Source organism: Mobula hypostoma, chromosome 4 (genome assembly GCF_963921235.1).
Source record: "Mobula hypostoma chromosome 4, sMobHyp1.1, whole genome shotgun sequence".
NCBI lineage: Eukaryota > Metazoa > Chordata > Chondrichthyes > Myliobatiformes > Myliobatidae > Mobula > Mobula hypostoma.
In genome coordinates, this window is record NC_086100.1 from 102,336,879 (window position 1) to 102,355,429 (window position 18,551).

At 41.7% G+C, this 18,551-nt stretch overlaps 1 protein-coding gene across 3 annotated transcripts in view; it reads right to left on the reverse strand.

The window, feature by feature from the left end:
• The window catches only part of sorcs2 (sortilin-related VPS10 domain containing receptor 2), a 738,192-nt gene that overhangs the window by 195,808 nt on the left and 523,833 nt on the right, over positions 1 to 18,551 (reverse strand). For all 3 annotated transcript variants that reach the window (XM_063046317.1, XM_063046318.1, XM_063046316.1), the window contains exons 6-8: positions 15,091 to 15,155; positions 13,006 to 13,124; positions 9,763 to 9,852 (exon numbers count right to left, since the gene is read on the reverse strand). In XM_063046317.1, coding sequence (XP_062902387.1) covers positions 9,763 to 9,852; positions 13,006 to 13,124; positions 15,091 to 15,155 — 274 coding nt within the window. The remainder of the gene's footprint in view (positions 1 to 9,762; positions 9,853 to 13,005; positions 13,125 to 15,090; positions 15,156 to 18,551) is intronic.

Consider the following 18,551-nt stretch of genomic DNA (forward strand, 5'->3'; position numbering starts at 1 on the left):
ATGTGTAAAACGTCTGCATCAGCGTTATCTTGTATTTCCATACAATGTTACATTAGGCTGTTACACATCTATTGTCAGAGAAGTACTTGCATAAATAGGTAAACCACCTTCATACAAGCAAGGACAGAAAACAGGGCAAAGTGAGTATACTTATTCACTTCTTCACTTCGTTGTTAAAACAACGAATATCTGTTCCGGCACGTCATGACAGCGTTTTTAAATAGTCAAAAAAGCTCACTTTACAATTTAACTCTCACGCCGTTCACACCGACTGCGCGTTATAACAGCAGTACGGCAGTGCTTGCGCAGTACCAAGCAGAAGCAGAAAAAAGCATTGTTGTTGTGTTGTCATGACAACGTTTTCAAATCTCTCCGGTTATCCCGTACACACTACGCCGGATATTAAGCGTTTTCAGATTTATTCATTCTGGAGAGTGTTTTCGAAAATCTCCGTTTTCGGGGGATGAAAACGCCGTTTCAGTGTGGACAGAAGGTCAAAACGAAGAGAAAAAGCTAAGGGTACATCCACACTACGTCGAATAATTTTGAAAACAAAGCCTTTTCTCTTCGTTTTGACCTTCTGTCCACACTGAAACGGCGTTTTCATCCCCCGAAAACGGAGATTTTCAGAAACGGTCTCCAGAGTGAGTAAATCTGAAAACGCCTGAAATCTGTCGTAGTGTGTACGGGGTAAACAGAGAGATTTAAAAACGCTGTCATGACAACACCAGAACAACAATGCTTTTTTCTGCTTCTGCTTGGTACTGCGCAAGCACTGCCGTACTGCTGTTATAACGCGCAGTCGGTGTGAACGGCGTGAGAGTTAAATTGTAAAGTGAGCTTTTCTGACTATTTAAAAATGCTGTCATGACGTGCCGGAACAGATGTTCGTTGTTTTCTTGAACGCAACCACCTAACAATTTCAGAACAGACGGCAACGAGACTGAAGCCCAAAGAGTTAGAAATGTACTCACCAAATACTTTGACCCATAGCTTACTGAATAAATAAGTATACTCACTTTGCCGTGCTTTCTGTCCTTGCTTGTATGAAGGTGGTTTACCTACTTATGCAAGTACTTCTTTGACAATAGATATGTAACAGCCTACTGTAACGTTGTATGGAAATACAAGATAACACTGATGCAGACATGTTTTATACATTTAACAAGGTGCTTTATTAATGCAACAGAGTTAGTTAGTTTTTCAATGTTCGTCGACAGCTGGGTTATACTGTCCATGAACTCCCTGTCAGTTGCCTCCATACGCTCCAGTATTTTTTTTTAGTTTTAAGTCCTCCTCTGCGAGAGCCATGAGCAATTCCTTTTAAGTTTTTCTGCTTTGTAACTGGACAAACGCGCACTGAGTGTACCGTTTCCTCTTCGCTTGTTTTCTGTGTGTCCTGCGCATGCCCAGTAGGAGGAGATTCGCCCAAATATCCATCTAATGTGGACGGAGATATTTCGAAAAACGCTTAGTGTGGACGCCTGTCGTTTTTACTCGAAACTGGCGTTTTCAAAGTTATCCGGCGTAGTGTAGATGTAGCCTAAGCTGAGAAAACATACAGCACATACCATCACACATCAAAGTTGCTGGTGAACGCAGCAGGCCAGGCAGGATCTCTAGGAAGAGGTACAGTCGACGTTTCAGGCCGAGACCCTTCATCAGGACTAACTGAAGGAAGAGTTAGTAAGAGATTTGAAAGTGGGAGGGGGAGTGGGGGGTATCCAAAATGATAGGAGAAGACAGGAGGGGGAGGGATGAAGCCAAGAGCTGGACAGGTGATTGGCAAAGGGGATATGAGAGGATAATGGGACAGGAGGTACAGGGAGAAAGACGGGGTGGGGGGGGAACCCAGAGAATGGGCAAGAGGTATAGTCAGAGGGACAGAGGGAGAAAAAGGAGAGTGAGAGAAAGAATGTGTGCATAAAAATAAACAACTCTGCTCTGTCTAGCGGAATTAGTCCTTACTCTTAATAATTTCTCCTTTGGCTCCTCCCACTTCCTCCAAACTAAAGGTGTAGCTATGGGCACCCGTATGGGTCCTAGCTATGCCTGTCTTTTTGTTGGCTTTGTGGAACAATCTATGTTCCGTGCCTATTCTGGTATCTGTCCCTCACTTTTCCTTCGCTACATCAACGACTGCATTGGCGCTGCTTCGTGCACGCATGCTGAGCTCGTTGACTTTATTAACTTTGCCTCCAACTTTCACCCTGCCCTCAAGTTTACCTGGTCCATTTCCGACACCTCCCTCCCCTTTCTAGATCTTTCTGTCTCTGTCTCTGGAGACAGCTTATCCACTGATGTCTACTATAAGCCTACTGACTCTCACAGCTATCTGGACTATTCCTCTTCTCACTCCGTCTCTTGCAAAACTGCCATCCCCTTCTCGCAATTCCTCCGTCTCCACCGCATCTGCTCTCAGGATGAGGCTTTTCATTCCAGGACGAGGGAGATGTCCTCCTTTTTTAAAGAAAGGGGCTTCCCTTCCTCCACTATCAACCCTGCTCTCAAACGCATCTCCCCGATTTCACGTACATCTGCTCTCACTCCATCCTCCCGCCACCCCACTAGGAATAGGGTCCCCCTGGTCCTCACCTACCACCCCACCAGCCTCCGGGTCCAACATATTATTTTCCGTAACTTCCACCACCTCCAAAGGGATCCCACCACTAACCACATCTTTCCCTCCCCCCCCTCTGCTTTCCGCAGGGATCGCTCCCTACGCGACTCCCTTGTCCATTTATCCCCCCGAACCCTCCCCACTGATCTCCCTGCTGGCACTTATCCTTGTAAGCGGAACAAGTGCTACACATGCCCTTACACTTCCTCCCTTACCACCATTCAGGGCCCCAGACAGTCCTTCCAGGTGAGGAGACACTTCACCTGTGAGTCAGCTGGGGTGATATACTGCGTCCAGTGCTCCCGATGTGGCTTTCTATATGTTGGCGAGACCCGACGCAGACTGGGAGACCGCTTTGCTGAACACCTACGCTCTGTCTGCCAGAGAAAGCAGGATCTCTCAGTGGCCACACATTTTAATTCCACATCACATTCCCATTCTGACATGTCTATCCACGGCCTCCTCTACTGTAAAGATGAAGCCACACTCAGGTTGGAGGAACAACACCTTTTATTCCGTCTGGGTAGCCTCCAACCTGATGGCATGGACATCGACTTCTCTGGCTTCCGCTAGTGCCCCACCTCCCCCTCGTACCCCATCCGTTGTTTATTTTTATGCACACATTCTTTCTCTCACTCTCCTTTTTTCTCCCTCTGTCCCTCTGACTATACCCCTTGTCCATCCTCTGGGTTCCTCCCCTCCCCCCCCGTCTTTCTCCCCGGACCTCCTGTCCCATGATCCTCTCATATCCCCTTTGCCAATCACCTGTCCAGCTCTTGGCTTCATCCCTCCCCCTCCTGTCTTCTCCTATCATTTTGGATCTCCCCCTCCCCCTCCCACTTTCAAATCTCTTACTAGCTCTTCCTTCAGTTCGCCCTGATGAAGGGTCTCGGCCTGAAACGTCAACTGTACCTCTTCCTAGAGATGCTGCCTGGCCTGCTGCATTCACCAGCAACTTTGATGGGTGTTGCTTGAATTTCCAGCATCTGCAGAATTCCTGTTGTCAGCCCATACCATGTTTTGTGCTTTAATGTCTCACTCAGTACTTATACTTAGCAGGAACACACATCTGAGTGAACTCTCTTTTTATGTGTGCTTATGTCAAGCACATTTCTGTGGCAAAGGTGTATAAAATCTATTGAGTGAAGCATTCATCAGACCATGTGCACATTGACTTGTTTCAGAAGCAAGCAAGCAGTCATTGTCAATGATTATTTCAGATTCCACTGATGCCAAGTAGAAGTGTAATTTAAAGCATTTTACTACTGTCAAACTTGAAGTATATAATGCTGTAAATGCCAGTGAAGGGCGACAGCATGTTGTCTGGCAGCCACACCAACGTGTGGTTGACAACTTAAATAGAAGTTTTTCACTCGAAGAGAATGGTACTAGCTCTCCAATTTCACTTTTTTATCTTTTTCTGTCAGATTTTCATTATTGCTTTTTCTCTCCTTTGAATTGCTCATCACTGTCAGCTGAAGAGAACTAAGGCTCAGCCTGCCCCTAGATATCAGTCCTCTTGCTGGCTCTTGACAATTCCACTTCTTAAAAAAGGTCAATTAATTCACTGAAAAAAAACCCAGCAAACACCAGAAACAGCAAGGTTGTGGAAATCAAAAGATAGTTTACAGGAAAATTTATCACTGTTGCTGATTTCCAGCATCTACAGTATTTTGTTTTAAAAGGTTAGTTCTGCACTCTGGGTAACTTAGCTTCTACCACCTGCACCTAGAGCACATCTCTGCTAATATCATCTGTACTGTTTGTTATTGCCACCTTGAAGTCTCTCAAAGCATTATGTACAACTCTCATGCCAATGATTACGTTGGCTAAATGTACACCTTTCAGCTTAGAAAGAGACAATAGTTAAAACAATAAAGATTATATATTTACTTATTGATCGATTGATACAGCTCAGAATTAGACCTTCCAGCCCTTCAAGCCATGCCGCTCAGCAGTCCTCAGATTTAATCCTAGCCTAATCATGGGACAATTAACCAATGGCAAAGTAGGTCTTTGGAATGGGAGGAGACTGCAGCAGCGGGAGGAAATCCACACGGTCATGGAGAGAACTTACAGGCAGCGGTGGGAATTGAACCCAGATTGCCTGTACTGTAAAACGTTGTACTAACCACTACACTACTGTGCCGCCCTTTAAAGGTTTTGCTGACATTGAATGAGACGTTGTTGTGGCACCGCAAAGCCAGATTTTCAATCTTCCTCCTGTACGCCGATTCAACACCATATTGATTCAGTCAACAACACTGGTGTCATCAGCAAACTTAAATATGGCACTGGAGCTGTGCTTAGCCACACAGTCAAACGTGCAAAGAGAGGAGCATGGAGCTATGCTGACAGCTAAGCCCAGATATTGAGAGATGCCAGAGATGTGACTCCTGACCAATACCTTCCTGTCCTCTCTTGCCATTGGTGAAGTCCCAGAGTACCTGTGAGTGGCTAACGTTGTTCAATTATTCAAGAGGGAAATAGGGGTAATCCTTCAATCTATAGACTGTGAGACCCGTGACAGTGGTAGGGAAGCTACTGGAGAGGATAGTATTTTTGAGTGTTTGAAAAACCATGTCTCAATTAAGGCCAGTCAGCATGGCTTTGTGCGCGGCAAAACACGTCTGAATAGTTTGAACGAGTTTTTTGAGGAGTGATAAAGATGAATGATGAAGGTAGAGCTGTGGATGTTGTCCACATAGATTTCAGTAAGGCATTTAACAAGATCCCTCATGACAGCCTCATCAAGAGGCATAGGATGCTTGTGATCCACAGTGAATTGGCCGTTTGGATTCAGAAATGTATTGTCCATAAAAACAGAGAGTAGTAGTCAGTGAGACTAGTGGTGTTCTGCAAGGATCAATACTGGGACCTTTGTTTATACACACACGCACAACGGCTACTGAGTGTATGTTCATGGTCTTCTGTTGCTGTCGCCCATCCACTCCAAGGTTTAACTTGTTGTCCATTCAGAGATGCTCTTCTGCACACCTCTGGCTGTAACACGTGGTTACTTGAGTTTCTGTCACCTTCCTGTTAGCTTGAAGCAGTCTGGCCATTTTCCTCTGACCTCTCTCATTAACAAGGTCCTTTCGCCCACAGAACGGCCTCTCACTGGATGCACTGCTTTTCAACTCGAGAGACTATTGTGTCTGAAAATTCCAGGAGATCAGCAGTTTCTGAGATACTCAAACCACCCCATCTGGCACCAACAACCATTCCACAGTCAAAGCCACTTAGATTACATTTCTTCCCCATTCTGACATTTGGTCTGAACAACAAATGAACCTCTTAACCATGTCTGCATGCTTTTATGCATTGAATTGCTGCCACATGATTGGCTGATTAAATATTAACATAAATGAGGTGTACAGGTGTACCTAATAAAGTGGCCACTGACCTGAATGAAAATGTAGATAAGCAGCTTAGTAATTTGCAAACAATATGAAGCTTGGTGGTGCTAGGGACAGTGAAGTATACTGGAAAATGCTACAGTGGGATATAACCCAGATGCAGATATGAATCTTGAAATGACAGTTGAAGTTTAACCCAGCCAAATGAAGTTTTACACCTGGAGAGGTCAAATGTAAAGATACAGTACACTGTGATGGCAAGACCCTTAACAATATTGATGAGCAGAGGGATCTTTGGTCCAAGTTCACAGCTCCCTGAGAGTGGCTGCACAGGTTGGTATGGTGGTAAAGATGGCCTATGGAATGCTTGCCTTTAAAAGTCGAGCTCAAGAATCCAGAAGTTGTGTTTACAGCTTTTTAGACTCTGCATTCAATTCTGCTCACCGCCCTATAGGAAGGATGTTGAAGCTTTAGATAGACAGGGTGCAGAAGAGACTTACCAGAATACTGCCTGGATTAGAGGATCTACACTATAAGGACAGGCTGTTAAAAAAAGAACCTCCGCTGTTTTTCCGAAGTGGCAGAGGCTAATAGAGGTTTATAAGATTGTAAGAGGCACAGACAGAATAAACAGCCTGCATCTTTTTCCCCCAGGGTTGAAGTGTCTAATACCAAAGTAGCTAAGATGAAAGGAGTTGCAGTTAAGGTGAGAGGGATAAGTTTAAAGAAGATATTCAAAGATTCATAATACACATTATCAATGTATAAATTGGACACCTTGAGATTTGTTTGTTTACAGGCAGCCACAAAGCAAAAAACCCAAACAACCTGATTTTTAAAAAAGGAAAGACAATAATCACTGCACTGAGAAAGAAGAAAAATACACACACATCATACAAACAGGAGCAAACGACAGCATACCAAACCAGTTTGAGCTCCTGGATCCGTTCCCCGGAGCAGCTGGAGTCAAACCATGTGTTAATCTCGGTTCATCACATTAACGGAGCAAAAGCGTGGTGAAACTCTCAGATGACAACCACCAGAGCAGTTCACAGCCTTGGCACCACAGAGAGAGGAATGAATATTGCAGGAAAGCACACAAAATCAGGCCGACCCTTGCCTCCGGTCCTGACGCTCAGGTTTTCCAGTCTATCTGCACCAGCGTTTAAAATTATCCAAGCACTAGGTATGAGTGCCTTGCTCTAGGACCTGCACGGCCCAAAGCCATTCTCAAACTCACCAAATCGGCTTGTTGCTTGGAGCAGTCCAACCTCACACTGGGGTTAGGTGGATGGGCATCAACTCCTCTCCGAATCATTCACTCCCACAGCGACAGTGATACCAACTCTGCCTGTGACCGCGTCTTGAACATGTTACGCTTCGGCTTTGTGATACCCCAGCACAGTTCATCCTTTGTACCAGCTCTGCCTCTGCTTGCTTCTTCATTGTTATATGCAGGGCAATTTGCTTGTTTTTTAAAACACACTAGTGGTGCTTGCCTGCAATGCACATCCTAGGGTGGCGGTAAGAGGCAAATACAACAAAGCCATTCATGAGACTCTCAGATAGACACATAGAAGGATATGGAGATTGTGTTGGCAGAAACAATTAGTGTTTTTGGGCATTACATTGCATGTATAAATTAGTTCCCCACAAACTCTGGATCAGAGAGCTTGTTCCTCGTCTGTAATGTTCTGTGTTCTATGTCGTCGGAAGCTGGAACAGCCAGATGGAATCCCACAGAATCAGAGAGAATGTGCAAGCTCTACAGAGATTGCACCAGAGGTTGAAACTGAAACCAGGATCATTGGACCTGCGAGACAGTAGCTTTACTGGCTACGTTTTTTTGTAGTCCTTTGACGTAGTAATGTACAAAGGTGCCCAGAGGAGTACAATGACATCCAGTGATGCATACACACAACCGAATGTCACTTACATTATTTTCATTCAGTCCTGCAGGCCTGGGAGCTCGTAAATGGACATGCCATAATTCAGACAACATTATTCACAGGATGTGTTGATATTGATACTGCATTGATACAGGACGTGTTGATATTGATACTGTGCTCCACCACAGCAAGACCTGAAAAAGCTGGTAATGAGCATTACCACGTAAGACACTGACGACGTTCTGTCGGTGCAGCGGACGGGACGCCGTCCGGCGGCATCGTGGCCGGGTACGGAGACACTGACGACGTTCTGTCGGTGCAGCGGACGGGACGCCGTCCGGCGGCATCGTGGCCGGGTACGGAGACACTGACGACGTTCTGTCGGTGCAGCGGACGGGACGCCGTCCGGCGGCATCGTGGCCGGGTACGGAGACACTGACGACGTTCTGTCGGTGCAGTGGACGGGACGCCGTCCGGCGGCATGGTGGCCGGGTACGGAGACACTGACGCCCAAGAACAGAAAAGCCTACAATACGTAATGGATACAGCCCAGTCCATCACAGGGAAAACCCTCCCCACTATTGAGCACGTCTACAAGAAGCTTTGCCATAAGAAAGCAGCATCCATTATCAACGATCCCCAACATCCAGGTCATGCTCTCTTTCTCGCTGTTGCCGTCTGGAAGGAGGTACAGGAACCTTAGGTCCCACACCACCAGGTTCAGGAACAGTTATTACCCCTCAACCACCAGAGTCTTCGACCAGCATGGATAACTTTAACACCTCAACACTGAACTGATTCCACAACCTATGGACTCACTTTCAAGGACTCTACAACTCATGTTCTCAGTGTTATTTGTTTATTATTTATTTATTATCATTATTAATTATTTTTGTGTTATATTGGCACAGTTCATCTTCTTTTGAACATTGGTTGTTTGTCAGTCTTTGTTTATGTGTAGATTTTCTTTGTTCACCTATGAATGCCTGCAACAAAATGAATCTCGGTGGTATATGGTGACACGTACGTACTGTACATTGATAATAAATTTACTTTGAACTTAGTATTTGCAAGAGGCTGGTGAAGACAGTAGTTAGTTCAAGTGGTCCATGAACATTCTTCATGACCAAGCCAACACACCTGACAGGAGGTTGCCAGGGAAGTGTCAACACAATTACAGTCTGCTTTGAGTGAATGCTGGTGTCCACTCTGCTTCTCAGTGTGGCTAAGTGAAAAGTAGACGGTTCCTCTTCTTGATTTTGGATCTTAAGTGACAGCTTAATGAAGCAGTGAACAGCAAAGTGAGATTTGTGTAGAAGCATCTATGAATGATCCCAAGGCTTGGATGTTGAGGGTTACCATTACCTTGACCTCCATCAAACTGTCAAGGAGTGTATGTGCAATTGTGAATTGAGGTTACTGGATATCACAGATCTTAGTGAGATTAAAGTATGTAAATACTTTAATTGTTAGCCCTTTAAATGGCACTGTTTGAGGGAAATTCCTGTTAGTAAAACACAAGTGTTCTGTAATAAACAAGAAATGTCATTTCTCAGAACAACGAGGCTGCAAATATGGGGCATTCATCCTCGAAAAACAATTGCAAGGAGAATGAAAGAATGAAAACCTTGCTGAAATCTGAGGAGACAAATTTGCTAAAGGGTGCTGAGTCTCTCAGAAATATGCACAATATGCTCCATTGCAGGTAGAGCTGATGCACTGCTCTATTGAAATTGGGTGAATGAATCGCCTGTCCTTTAGGTTTTATCAAAATGATAATTACATTGTAGGAAAGAAATTAGATTGACATACAAGAACTTCACTGTAACATAGATAAATACCATGGATATTATTGCAAATTTCATAGAAAGTTCAACCTACTTAGAAAGCTTACCTTTGGTAAGGCATACTTGGGTAATTTCATCTGAATAAACTCAGCCCGTCGATAAGAAACAAAATATTTTGTCCGATTTCCAAAGGTTGCCTGAGAGAAAAAAAAACGAGTGAGGATATTAACAAGAGAGTAATCATTATTAATAAAGAAACACCAAAACCATAAAGATTAACAACCTCTTTACTTGACTGTTTTAATGCTGAATTATTTCTAACATTTAGAATTTGTATTTTTTATTTAATTTTCTTCTTTTCCCACTGTCTTGTTCACTATCACTCCATAGTTAGGATTCTGGCAGGAATGGAGAGAAAGAAAGAGCCCGAGACCAGCATGAACATTGTTTTGTTAAACTAGGATCTTGACAGTAACCTGAGGTTTATGTGCTTTCAATTTTATTTCTACTGTCCATGGGGAAAATCTGCTCTCTGCAGATAGTACATAATCCTTAATCGTGAGAACGCATGGAATTTCAGATGCAGTACTTCCTACATGATGGCACCATGTATTGTAGAAGAGGGAGGTCTGGATCCAAAGTGAAAGCTTGGGATAAAAACAATAGTCCATAGCTGAATAAAACAGTGGGCGTGTGCACACAAATTCCACCTGCAAACTCACATCATTAAAGGAATTTGCGGGGGTGGGGAGGTCTTAAAGATGAGATTGGTGATACCCTGGGGAAGAAAAAATGCATGAAAAAAATCGTATTCACTTTGAACAGGTTTAGCTGCTTTAAAGTGTTATTGGCAGCTGCAGATTAGTAAATGATTCAACAGATGTAGGTATTGAATATTCATAAGAGAACAACTAAGTGGATTGAATCAAAACATAGAAAGGAATTATATAAATGTATCTGGGAGAAACAGGATAAGGGTGTACATGGAACAATAAATAACCTTTCTTTTGTTCTTTAAAAATGAGGGTAACAAAGCAGTTTATTTAGGGGATGTAACAGATTATTCCAGCAAAATGTTTGTAACTATAACGTATACCTTTGGAAAAAAGAACACAGTCTTCATTGGATTAAACATTTCTTAAATAAATAATAATCAATACTACTAGCTCCGACTGAACAATTGTAATAACATAATGCCATAGGGATCAGTTCCAAAACGTTTTCTGTTAATATTTATTACTGATCCAGATAAAAGTATGCAAGGATGATTGACACTATGATGCTACATGGAGAGGCTGAGAGTTCGAAGAAAAGCATACATGGCAAGATCCTAAGCCACTTGGTACTGACCAAATGAATAATGGACTGATATTAATATTGAAAAGTTTATGGCAAAAATAATGACTTGAAAGGAGTAAATGACATTTTAAAATTATGTTAGACAAAATTAACAATGTTTGTGGAAAAAACAATCACACATAGGAGTTAAAAATCACAAATAAAACAAAAATCACATATTTCAATGTAATGTAGATCTGTATAGGGTACAATAAATTGACTGAGGTCAGAGTCTTCACACATATTGTGTTACATTACACTATTTCCACTGTATATGAAGCCACTTGTCCCATTCAAATGTAAATAAATTATTCCAGTTTTTTCAAATCTTATTAGCCTATAATAACACTGAAGAGAGCAACAAAATCAACTGTAAAAGGAAAGCAGAGGAATGCTGGAACTTATTACTTTTTGTTGCTCTGTATACTAATAGCTGAGAGTTCCTTCAGCATCCACATACACACAATAATGATAATTGTTTTGATCATGGGTTTACCAGTCAACAGTTCATCAGCATTTGATCTGAGGACAAAAGCTGCAACAAAATACCACTCACATATATTTCAGTCTGAGCTGCAACACTGTGGGATTTGGAGAGGCAAAAAGCCGATGTATCTCAGAGCCTAGATTGACCTGGTGACTCATGGAAGCAATTGGGTTGGTGGACTAGTGCCTGTTGTCAATAGACGTGGCTGGGGCCATGGGATTGACAGCTGAAGTAAAGAAGGGTGGTCTGGTGTCGGTTGACAAATCTGGGTCAGGAGGATGGGGCCTGATTATTGGATTGGAACTTGTGTGGTGAAGCCTGCAATTGGAAGACTGGAGTCTTGTTAAGAGGATCATGGTCTGTAGATACTATGCATGTCTAGAGTGCCTGGTGACAGAACTTGCCCTGGAAGTGGTCAGAGCAGCACATTGGCACAGCTGGGTAGAGCCATTGCCTCTCAGCTTTGGCAACCAGGTTCAATCTTGGCCCTTGGCCTTGTCTGTGTGAAACTTCCATCTTCTCCCTGTGACAGAGTGGGTTTCCTCTGACTGCTCTGGTTTCCTCCCACATGCCAGAAATGTGTTGTACGTTTATCAGCCACTGTAAACTGTCGCTAGAGTGTAGAGAAGTGGTAAAATCTGGGAGCTTTTGGTGGAATGTGGGCAGAATAAAATGGGTTAGGATCAGTGTAACGATGCATGGTTGATAGTTGGCATAGTCCCTGAGGGCTAACTGGCCTACTTCCATGCCTCAATGTAAACAAAATCTTAATCATGGAAAATTCACTGAAAGAATATTCTGGTTTGCATACAGCCTTCTGAAACAGCAGGCATTGTTGTGGACTGCTGCTAGTGTGAGAATTTAAAAAAAAATTAGGCAGCAAATGGGGCAATGCATTCTCAGGCTGCTTTTTAATCATACAAATCCACCCAAATAAAATCCCCTTTTTGTTTACAGCAAGTGCACACAGCTCTTGCATGGAAAGCAAAAAAAATCTATAAACAATTTGAATGCACAGAAATGGCTCCTTCCTTATCAATTTATCAGAGAAGATGTTAAAAACACGAAACAACAAGGTAACAATTGCAATGTGGAATGGACTAGGCTCTCTGATCCATTCTTACGACAAACACTCCTGGAAAGAGAACATAATTTTGGGTTATCACTGCACTTGATTTCTTGAATTAGATTAGTGCATTTGATGGAAAGTAATGAAAACTAGTATTTCAATACTTTCTCTCTACTGTATAGACACCTCACTGAACAAGGGCAACGTTAGTAGTGTGTATCTGCTGTATACTCCTGATCTGTGCAGAACCAGTGCTTTTTCACATCAATATGTATTTTTTTTTACATCTCTGCTCTTGCCAAGATAAATAATGCACCTGAAGGGGCACATTTCTAACCTTTAGGAACTTTCCTTCATTATGGTACTTACACAGACTCTTGCAATTCTGCAAACACATCTTGGTATTGCACCTGATTCAGTAAGTGGTACTTATTAATTGTTATGCAAAGTAATTACCCGAACAAAAACGTAGTCATCATTGACAAGCAGCGAATTCTGGTCTATATTTCCAGGGAAACGGGTTTTCAGAGCTTTTTCTGTGCAGTTTGTAATTTGGCAGGTGATATAAAGAAAAGCTGTGAAAAAAACAATACATGTTAGCTCTCAAAATATACCAGCTGTAGAAAAAGAGCATTCTACTGAAAGATAATCAAATAAAGATGTTATTCCTGTGCCTTCCCCCACAGATGCTGACTGGCATCCTGCAGCTTTCTAGTAGAATGTAAGGTTTCCAGTACCAGCAGTGTTTGGCTTTCAGATAACTGCCGAACGGAGCTTGGAGGCACCTTTCAAATTTGCTTTGCAAAGCCCTGCAAAGAACAATTATTGCAATCCTAGTTTAAAACACTTTCAACACTGACTAGTTTTGTTTTTAATATCCATGTTTCAACACTCAAGCAGCAAGAGAGTTTGCACTGTTAATTTTGTTGTCATCTAAAAGTTTCAACAAACATTTTTAAATTGAAACATGTCACTTTAAGAAATTACATCAAAAAGGTGAAAAGGCAGCTTGCATTTCAGTTTCTTGTTAAGTAGCTTAGCATCCCAAAAACACCACCATAGATATCTTTCTCTTCACAAATAAAGGGATCAGTGATGAATGGATATAGCACAGCTTGAAGCTGTCTGTGGGTATAGTGATATGTACACCATTGCACTGTGCACCCTAGAAGCAATTCTGGCAGGTTTGCTGACTGTACCTTCAGAGGTCCATTATAGATTGAAAGTTTCAGACTATTATTGTCTTGCAAAATACTGATCTGCTTTAATCAGACTGACTTCCGCAGACTAATATTATTTTCTTTCATCTCCATAAAATAACTTCTTAATAACAATTAACCTAAGAAGCATCAATTGAATTTATTGCAATGATTATAATTACAAAAATTTTCATCGGATAGGTAAGCATTAATCATCAAATCAATTATTTTTCAAACATAGCTGCAGTTAATGAAACGCTAATAGTTAAATCAAAGTAGTTGTTAACTCAAATTGTCTTAGTCGGATGTACAGGGGGTCCCCTGGTTACAGGTAACCAGACTTACAGTATTCCAGCTTTATGCAAATTATTTCACACATCTTTAAAACATTTTCATGTTGTTAATAATAACAATAATCAAATGTTATTGGTATTCATTAAAGAGTGGATATAGTACGTATACATTTCCCATTGTTGTGTCCAAAGGAGGTCAGGCAATGCACTGATTCTCTCCAGGCAGTCTGGAACTGAAATTGAGATGTCACCAGAGGCAGTGCTGTAAGACACATGTGATATAAATCTCATAAATGAGCCATCAGCTTCTCAGTGTAAGACAAGCAAGCAACCTCTTTAAGGTTTCAGTGCTGATCCTGGAATTGGGAAAGTCCAGGACTAATCCTGTAACTAATTTTGGGACCATTTTTCCATTATCCTTCACATTTTTCAACCTGAAGTGAGAGACCCTACCAGAATTGAACTCATAATATTAATGTGGCATTTGGTTCATTTCTAAGAGCAAATATTTAGAAACTTGACTGCAGAACTGCTTTTTTACTCAAATGGCTTCTGCTATCAATCACCCTGATTCAAAACAAATCTGCATGGAGGGACTACTGTAAGTGGCAGTGATGATTAACAAAGCTGTTGGGTTGGGCATTTGAGTTAGCAAATGCATTGGGACCACACAAGCAATGAAAGCGATCTAGAACCCCACATTTTACACATTATACTGCACAATCAAACTAAACTCTTGAAACTGAGTTATTTGAACATGACCATATGGGAGTGATTAAAACAGCAGGCAATGTGCCTGTACCTGCTCTGGTCATATACCATTGTACATATTTTGTGCTGTGTAATTTCAAGACTCTCCCCCACAATGACCGCCAATAAAATTAACTGAAACAAATTAATATGCTGTTGCTCTTCCAAAGTTGACTTTTTAATAAATCAGTGATTAAACTCATATGTAATTATCATATTTATTTTGACATTGTACACATCATACAGCATATAGTTATTCACCAACAATATACAGATGATATTAATTAGCCAGTCTTTACCTCCACTGCTGTCCTGAATTTCCATGTGAACTAAATCAGGATCACTATCAACTCTGGGTACAGACCTGGAAGAAGAAATAGCTGTGATATTTCCCTTTTCTAAACAGAAAACAGGTTAGTAAAACAGGTTTAATATTTCTTATTCTGTTCATCTGATTTGTTCTTTAAAGTAATGCTTACACGATGAACAAAACGTATTTTATACAACTTAGACTAAATTATCAAAATTTGAAAACTTCAGCTCCTGTAGTGAAATCATCAGTGTGATAATGGGCAAGAAATTTAATCTATTTTAAAACTCAACCTGTGTCATTTTTGCTGAGTGATTGATGGCCATATTATGCCAAGCGATGAACTTACTGTAGATGCTATTTCTTTTAGTTCAGGTTGTCAAGAATTCAGGCTGATACTTACCATTAGGAGATATCTTTATTGGTTAAGTGGGAGGATATGTTGCATAATGCAATACTTAACAGTGATTTTAATTATATGAGAAATAAAACTTTTATTTATAATTGCTGCCTCAGAATATTAAGAGCAATATATGCAATATTTATTCAGCAATGACTAAGCAAAAGATTGCATGGAATTTACACACATTAATAAGTAGCATGAACATGCGACGTTATTATTTGAATATATGTTATATTTGTATCAAATCAATTTGCATTGTCTTAATATTGGTATTAATCTACTCAACATTTTCATTCAAACCTTAAATATTTTAAATTATGACTGCACATATTTTTTCACATGACATAAGAGGAAATGATGCTTTGTTTAAAAAACATTTTAACCAACCATGTGGAAAATTACCCAGTTATATCTTCTTCACAAAATGTAGGAATACACAATCCAGTTAATTACTCCACACCAGTCCACCTTCTGATATCAGCAAAATAAGGAAAGGTCCTACTTATAGTGCTGTCAAGAGGCATTTATTTATTAGCCTAAGTGTGGAGTTGAGACTGCACTCAGAGCAGCCATGATCTTTGTAAATGATAGCGCCAAATAGCCTATACATTCTCTTAATTTGTTTGTATCTTGCTCACTATTGCCAGTTTTATATGTCATCAGACTTCATCATAATATTTGGACCAACATAACCAAAGACCTAAATTTCAGAGGCGAGATGATATTGACTGCCCTTGACATTAAAGCAGCATTTGAGTGAGTCAAGTATCTCCTGTAAAATACAAGTCATTGGGCTTGAAGAGGATAACAATAATGGTTAGTCATACTGTGAACAAAGGAAAATGACAGCGTTGTTCCATCACAAACACAAGAGATTGTGCAGATGCTGGAAATCTAAGCAACACACACAAAATGCTGGAGGAACTCCGCAGGCCAGGCAGCATCTACGGAAAAAAATACAGTCGACTTTCGGGCTGAAACCTTTTGTTGACAAGTAAAAAATAAGCATGGTTGGCAAATCATGCCAACCTCAGAATATCATGGCAAGAATTGCTTGAAACAAAACCTGAGGCTCAATGTTCTCAAATGCTTCATCAATGACCTTCCTTCTATCATCAGGTAGAGTTAAGGATGTTCACTAACTGCTGCACAATGTTCAGTTCCTTTCATGACTCCACAACAAATGATTCAGCCCATGTCCACATGCAGCAAACCTATGTAACAGTCATGGGCTGATAACAGGCAAGTGACATTTGCAACACTTTAGTTCCAATCAGTGTGTGCCTAACATGCAAAGGTATTACTGTCACTAGCTCCTTCACTATTGCGTTCAGATGTTAGAAAGGACAAGAAAATCAATTAGATAGCCACAGGGAAAATCCAAATCTAGATTGGAAGGTGGTTTCCCTGAAGGAATTGATGCACTTCAGACCTATTGTATTTGTTTTGTTATCCACAAGACCTGACAGGAATGCAATATAGTACCTTTCACTTTCCTGGATGAGCACAACACTCAAAAACCTGCAACACAATCCCTGAAAATATAGCCAATTCAACTGGTTCTGAAATCAAAACACTAAACATTCTTTTTCTGTTAAACAGAAGAGATTCTACAGGCGCTTGAACTCCAGAACAACACACACAAAATAGCGCAGGAACTCAGTAGGGCAGGCAGCATCTAATGAAATGAATCAACAGTCAATGTTTCAGGCTGAGACCCTTCTTCATGACTGGAAAAGAAGGGGGGAAGACACCAGAAAAAAAAAAGGTTTGGGGAGAGGTGAAGGAGGATGAGCTAGGAGGTGAAGTCAAGTGGGTGGGCAAGGTAAAGGGCTGGAGCAGGACTATAATAGGAGAGCAGAGTGCATCATGAGAGAAGGGGAAGGAGGAGGGGTACCTTGGAGAGGTGATAGGCAGCTGAGGAGAAGGGTTAAGAGGCCAGAGTGGGGAATAGAAGAAGAGGGAGGAGGAAGGGAAAACAATTACCAGAGGAAAAAAAATTATGTTTATGCCACCAGGGTGGAGGCTACCTAGATGGAATATGAGGTGTTGCTCCTCCACCCTGAGAGTGGCCTCATCATGGCAAAAGGCAGCTATGAACCGACATGTCAGACCGGAAATGGGGAACAGAATGAAATTGGGTGGCCACCAGTACATTCCACTTTTGGCAGATGGAGCAGTGCTGCTCAACACAGTGAACGCTGAGGCTCTTGGGGTGGTAGGTAAGGACAAGAGAAACACTATCGCTGCTAAGGCAGCAGGAAGACGGGGTGAGCGCAGATATCCTGGAAATGGAGGAGAGGTGGGTGAGGGCAGCATCAATGGTGGAAGAATGGAAACCATATTCTTTGAAGAAGGAAGACATCTCTGAAGTTCTAGAAAGAAAAGCCTTATTTGGAGACAAATGAACTGAGAAAAGAAAACAACATTTTCACCAGAGACAGGGTGGGAAGAGGTGTACTCAAAATAGCCGAGGGAATCGGTTGGTTTATAAACGATGTTCGTGGACAGTTTGCTCCCGGAGATGGAGAAAGGGGAGAGTCGAGTGTCAGAAATAAACCAAGTGAATTTAAGGGCGGAGTGGAAGATGGAGGCAATGTTGATGTAATTCACAAAATCAGCATGGGGGCATGAAGCAGCACCAAAGTAGTCATCATTGTAGCACAGGAAGAATTAGGGAGCATTACCAGGGAAGGCTTGGAACATGGACTGTTCCAAGTAGCAAGAGAGAACGCAGGCCTAACTTGGCCCATGTGGGTGCCCATAGCAACCCCTTGAGTTTGAAGAAACTGGGAGGAGTGGAAGGAAAAACTGGTGAGAGTGAGGATCAGTACTGCCAGATGGAGACGGAGGAGGGTGGTGGTAGAGGAGAAATGGTTGTTTCTTTTCCTGTTGCAGTCATTGATGTTACTCTCATAAGCTACTCTGATCCACCTCCCCAATCCACAGCCTTTATAACCAATAAAGACAAGAATTTTATACATGTGGGGAAACCACCTTCATGATCCACTGTTCCATCATCATTGCTGCATGTAAATATCTCCAAT